Source organism: Calidris pugnax, unplaced genomic scaffold, assembly GCF_001431845.1.
Source record: "Calidris pugnax isolate Ruff unplaced genomic scaffold, ASM143184v1 scaffold459, whole genome shotgun sequence".
Taxonomy (NCBI): domain Eukaryota; kingdom Metazoa; phylum Chordata; class Aves; order Charadriiformes; family Scolopacidae; genus Calidris; species Calidris pugnax.
In genome coordinates this window covers 823,383-829,125 of record NW_015091670.1, presented here as the reverse complement: position 1 = coordinate 829,125, position 5,743 = coordinate 823,383, and the positions used below count along the sequence as shown (strand labels likewise).

The 5,743-nt window shown below is 67.0% G+C and overlaps 2 protein-coding genes across 2 annotated transcripts in view; both read left to right on the top strand.

The window, feature by feature from the left end:
- Positions 1-661, top strand: part of CPT1B (carnitine palmitoyltransferase 1B) — a 76,881-nt gene extending 76,220 nt beyond the window's left edge. Inside the window, exon 16 of the mRNA XM_014961950.1 lies at positions 614-661. Within this exon, the coding sequence (XP_014817436.1) occupies positions 614-661 (48 nt within the window). The remainder of the gene's footprint in view (positions 1-613) is intronic.
- Positions 662-1,225: 564 nt separating this feature from the next.
- Positions 1,226-5,743, top strand: part of ODF3B (outer dense fiber of sperm tails 3B) — a 6,070-nt gene continuing 1,552 nt past the window's right edge. Inside the window, exons 1-6 of the mRNA XM_014961949.1 lie at positions 1,226-1,387; positions 1,465-1,559; positions 2,288-2,452; positions 2,565-2,673; positions 5,155-5,358; positions 5,447-5,548. Of these exons, the coding sequence (XP_014817435.1) occupies positions 1,258-1,387; positions 1,465-1,559; positions 2,288-2,452; positions 2,565-2,673; positions 5,155-5,358; positions 5,447-5,548 (805 nt within the window). The 5' untranslated portion in view covers positions 1,226-1,257. The remainder of the gene's footprint in view (positions 1,388-1,464; positions 1,560-2,287; positions 2,453-2,564; positions 2,674-5,154; positions 5,359-5,446; positions 5,549-5,743) is intronic.

Below are 5,743 nucleotides of genomic sequence, written 5' to 3'. Positions count from 1 at the left end.
CCCACAACCCTGCCCCCTGCACCCCACACCCTGCACCCCTGCAGCTCTGCACCCCACACCCCACAACCCTGCACCCCTGCAGCTCCGCACCCCACACCCTGCACCCCACAACCCTGCATCCTGCACCCCACACCCTGCACCCCTGCAGCTCCGCACCCCGCACCCCACAACCCTGCACCCCTGCAGCTCCGCACCCTGCACTCCACAGCCCTGCACCCCACAACCCTGCACCCCTGCACCTTGTATCCTGTACCTTGTACCCTGCATCCTGCACCCCACATCCCTGCATCCTGCACCCCACAACCCTGCACCCCACATCCCTGCACCCCTGCACTTTATACCCTCTACCCTGCACCCCACATCCCTGCATCCTGCACCCCACAACCCTGCACCCCACATCCCTGCACCCCTGCACTTTATACCCTCTACCCTGCACCCCACATCCCTGCATCCTGCACCCCACACCCTACATCCTGCACCCCTGGAGCTCTGCACCCCTGCACCTTGTACCCTGCATCCTACACCCCACATCACTGCACTTTGTACCCTCTACCCTGCACCCCACACCCCTGCATCCTGCACCCCTGGAACTCTGCACCCTGAAACCCTGCAGTCCTTTGCTCTGAACCCTGGACCCTGCACCCCGAACCCTGCATCCTGAGCCCTGCACCCTGAATCCCTGCATGCCTGCACCCCACACCCTGCACCCCAGCACCAACACGCTGCCCATGGTGCACCCTGCACCCCTGTACCTGACACTCAGCATCCCTGTCACCCTGCACCCCAACTCTCTGTGTAACTCCCTGCACCCCTGTGCCTCTGCACCCTGACTCCCTGTCTCCACATGCCCTGTTCCTCACACCCCACACCCTGCACTCTTCACTTTGCACCCTGTGCCCACCCACCCCCTGCACCCCACACTGCACCCCTGCACCCTAAAATGCTGCACCCCCCCACACCCTGGCAACCCTGCACCCTACGCTGCAAGCCCTGCACCCCCACACCCTGCAACCCCGCACCCCACAACCCTGCAACTCCACATCCTACACCCCACAACCCTCCACCCCATAACCCTGCACCCCCACCATTCTGCACCCTACAACCCTGCAACCCCCACCCTGCAACCCCCACCCTGCACCCCACAACCCTGCACCCCCACCATTCTGCACCCACAATCCTGCAACTCTCACCCACAACACTGCCAGTTTGGGGGGGGATGGTGGTATCCCCTCGTTGAACCCCCTGCCTGGCCCACCCATGGGGTGTGGGGGGCTCAGCACCCCCCCATCCTGCTGCCGTCCCTCCCCAGGGAAGGGACAGATGGGAGCCACGAGGACGCTGAGGCTCAGCCTGCTGGGCTGCCTGCTGCTCACCCCCCGGCTGCACGGTGAGTGCCAGGGGTCGGGGGGGACACCAGGGTGCCCCCCACTTCCTGACACAACCCCCCCCTCACCTTCCCCATAGGGCAGGAGGCGGCTGCCTGCCCCTCGGGCTGGGTGTCCTTCGAGGAGGGGTGCTACGGCTTCTTCCCCCAGGAGCTGAGCTGGAGAAGGGCAGAGGTGAGGGCTTCAGGGGACGGGGGGATGTGGGTTTGGGGGTCACCCTGCCCAAGGAGCACCCCATCCACCCCGCAGCGCCCCATGGTGCTCAGCAGGGAGCTGGGTGTTGCTGGTCCCTGATGTAGCTGTACATTGGGGTGTTGGTGCCACCTGGGATGGGGATGCTCCTCTCCAAGGGGGTCCTGGCCCCGTGTGGGACCAGCTGCCACCACGGTGGCCCCATGGCCACCCTGCGCTGAGGGACAGTGTCCGGCTGTGCCAGGCACCACGTGTGCCCACAGCACCAGTCCTGCCATCCTCATCCTTGGTGGAGCCAAGGGCTGGGGTTGGGGTTTGTATTTGGGACCAGGGATTGGAGTTGGGGACCACAGGCTGGAGCCAAGGATCAGAGACTGGGGTCTGGGGCCAGGAATTGGGTTTGGGGACCAAAGGTTGGGGACAGGGACAAGCGGCTGGAGTTGGGGACCAAGTGTTGGGGCCTGGGGCCAAGGTTTGGAGTCAGGGACCAGAGGCTGGGGTTGGACACCAGAGGTTGGAGCTGAGGACCAGAGATTGGAGTCTGGGGCCAGGAATGGGGCTTGGGGACCAAAGGCTGGGATCAGGGACGAAGGACTGGAGTTGGGGACCAGAGGCTGGGATTGGGGACTAGGGATTAGGACCCATGGCCAGGAACTGGGTGTCAGGGACCAGGGGTTGGGGTCTGGTGTCACCCCCTGTCCCCACCACAGGCCTTTTGCCGGCGTTTCGGGGTGGGGACCCACCTGGCCTCGGTGCACAGCGAGGAGGAGCACGGGGCCATCGCCACCATGCTCTCCTCCTCCCACCCCGCCGAGGGCAGCGAGGAGGGGGACAAGGACAACGGCGTCTGGATCGGCCTCCACCGTCCCCGGCGGGTGAGTGTGCCCCCGGGGCAGAGCCGGGACCCCTGGGACCCCTCAGACCCGCTCCCGGTAGCCCCGAGCGGCACCAGCCGGGGGTCACCGAGCCACTTTACCCCGTCCCCAGAGCAAATACTGGCAGTGGTCGGATGGCTCGGAGGTGGACTATGGCTCCTGGCACCAGCAGGAGCACGGCTCCAGGAGGAGAGTCTGCGCCGCGCTGCAGGACTCCACCGGTGAGCACGGGGCACCAGGGACACGGTCACCAGCATCCCTGGCCAGCAGGGTCCTCCGGCCACCAGCACCCCCAGCCATCAACATCCCCAGCCATCAGGGTCCCTTGGCCACCAACATCCCCAGCCATCAGGGTCCCTTGGCCACCAGCACCCCCGGCCACCAGGGTCCCTTGGCCACCAGCACCCCTGGCCACCAACATCCCCGGCCATCAGGGTCCCTTGGCCACCAGCAACCCCAGCCACCAGCATCCCCAGACACCAACATCCCCGGCCACTGACATCCCCACTCATCAGGGTCCCGTGGCCACCAGCATCCCTGGCCACCAGCATCCCTGACCACCAGGATCCCTGGCCACAGGCATCCTCGGCCATCAGGGTCCCCAGCCACCAGCATCCCCACTAATCAAGGTCCCCTGGCCACCAGCATCCCCAGCCACCAGCATCCCTGGTCACCAACATCCCCGGCCATCAGGGTCCCCAGCCCGACACATGCACACGTGCAGCCACCCCTTGCACACGCGTGTACACACTGGGTGCATGTGGGGGGTGACATCCCTTGTCCCTTCCAGATTTCCTGACGTGGAACAGCGAAGCCTGCACCCACAGAAAGCCCTTCATCTGCAAGTCCAGCGCCTAGAGCTGCGGGCAGCCCTGCCTGCACCCTGCCTGCACCCTGCCTGCACCTCTGCCTGCACCTCTGCCTGCACCTCCCCTGCCTGCAGCCCTGCCTGCACATCCCTGCCTGCACCCTGCCTGCACATCCCTGCCTGCACCTCCCCTGCCTGCACCCTGCCTGCACCCTGCCTGCACATCCCTGCCTGCACCCTGACTGCAGTGCTGCCTGCACATCCCTGCCTGCACCCTGCCCACCCCCCTGCCCTCCAGGGCGCGGGTGGCCACTGGCCACATTAAACGTCACCGAGCCCAGCCTGGTCTCCGCATCCTTCATCCCGCTCCCCCGGGGCCTCACCGCTCAGATCGGGACCCCCACGCTGCCCCACAGCGCCATGGGGCTGGGGAGGGGGGGACACAACCAGGGCCTGGCGTGCACCCAGGGTCACCCGGTCACCAGCCACCACGGGGACAACCTGTCACCCATGTGGGACCCTCGTGGACCCAAGAGGATCCCCTGGTCCCAGTGGGATCCCCCACAGCTCTTGTGGAACCCCCATGGCCCCCCCTCAGCCTCCTGTGGCCCCTGTGGGACCCCCATGGCCCATGTGGGAGCCTCATAGCTTCCAGCAACCCCCCTCCCAAACCCTCAGACCCCCATGACCCCATGGGACCCCCATGCCCTGGGTCAGTGTCTCCTATAGATGACTCCTGCAGTGGGGCAGCCCCATGGCCATGGCTGCCCGTGTCCCCACACCATCCCCATCCCGTCCCCATGTCCCCATGTCCCCATCCCAGTCTGCCCAGCCCCGTTTGTTGTGCAGGTGCCATAGTAACTGGGGGAGGAGAGCCCGGCCAGAGCTCCGCACGGGCAGGGTAAGGGGGCTCAGCCCCCCCAGGACCTCTGCCCCGGGGCTGGGGGAGCATCCCGGGGGTCCCAGGGGCTGCACCCAGGGGGTGCCAGGGGCTGTATCCATGGGGTATTGGGGGCTGCATCTATAGGGTACTGGGGGCTGTATCTAGGGGGTGTTGGAGGCTGTATCTATGGGGTATTGGGGGCTGTATCTATAGAATATTGGGAGCTGCATCAATAGAACATTGGGGGCTGCATCCATGGGGTGCCAGGGGTTGTATCTATAAAGTGTTGGGGGCTGTAACCATGGGTGGCAGGGGCTGTGTCTATAGAGTGCTAAGGGCTGCACCCATGGGGTATTGGGGGACATATCTATAGGGTATTGGGGGCTGTAGCTATAGGGTATTGGGGGCTGCACCCATGGGGTATTGGGGGCCATATCTATAGGGTATTGGGGGCTGGGTCCATGGGGTATTGGGGGCCGTAGCTATAGGACACTGGGGGCTGCATCCATGGGGTGCGATGGTTTATTCCCTGGAGTGTCAGGACCTGCATCAAGCTGATGTTGGGGTTCACCCATCCCCCTGCCCCAGTTCAGCCCTGGGGGGCTGGGGGGACCCCCTGGAGATGGTTCCTGCTGCGCTGAGCTGGGGGCACTGGGGTTGTGGGGCAGGGGGGGAGCTGCAGAACCTCAGAACCCCCCAGCCATTGTGACACGGTGCCCGCTGGCACCCCAGCTGCGTCCCCGCGTCCCCCGGGGAGGGGACCCCGGCTGGCTCCGGGCTGAGGGGCTGCGCTCGCTGCCGGCAGTGCCCACCATGTCGGCCGACCCCTGGGTGGGCACCTGGAGGCCCCACCGCCCCCGCCGCCCCATCGCCGCCCAATACAGCGGCCCCGGGCCCAAGTACGGGCTCCCCACCAATGTCGGTGAGTCGGGGGGGGGCACGGTGCTGGCAGGGGGGTGCCGGGGGTCCCGCAGCCCCACCGACCCTCTGTTTCCACACCACCCCCCCCAGGCTACCATCTGCACGACCCCTCCCGCAACCGAGCCCCCGCCTACAGCTTCGGGGTGCGGGCTGGGGGGCAGCAGCCGGAGCGCTCCCCGGGACCCGCGTACCTGGTGCCCCCCGGGACCACCACCAAGGGCAAGGACGGGATCCCCGCCTACTCCATCCACGGCCGCCCCCACGACCTGCCGCCCTTCCGCACGCCCGGGCCAGGTGAGGGGGGCTAAAGGGAGTCCCAGGGGGGGCAGCGGGGCTGGGGACCCCCCCCAGCTGTGCCCATGACCCCCCCTGTTCCCCTCAGGCTGCTACTCCCCGGAGAGGGCCGGCAGGCTGACCTTACCCTGCGCCCCCGCCTGCTCCCTCCGCTCCCGTGGCCGGCAGTTCACCACCGAGGAGACCCCGGGTAGGAGAGACGGGGGGCGGGATGGGCCCCCATCGACCCCGGGGTGGGCTGCCATCACCCCTGGGCTGAGACCCCCATCACCCATGGGCTGAGCCCCCCCCATCATCCCTGGACTGAGCCCCACATCACCCATGGGCTGAGCCCCCCATCACCCCTGGGCTGAGCCCCCCATCGCCCCTGGACTGAGCAGATCGG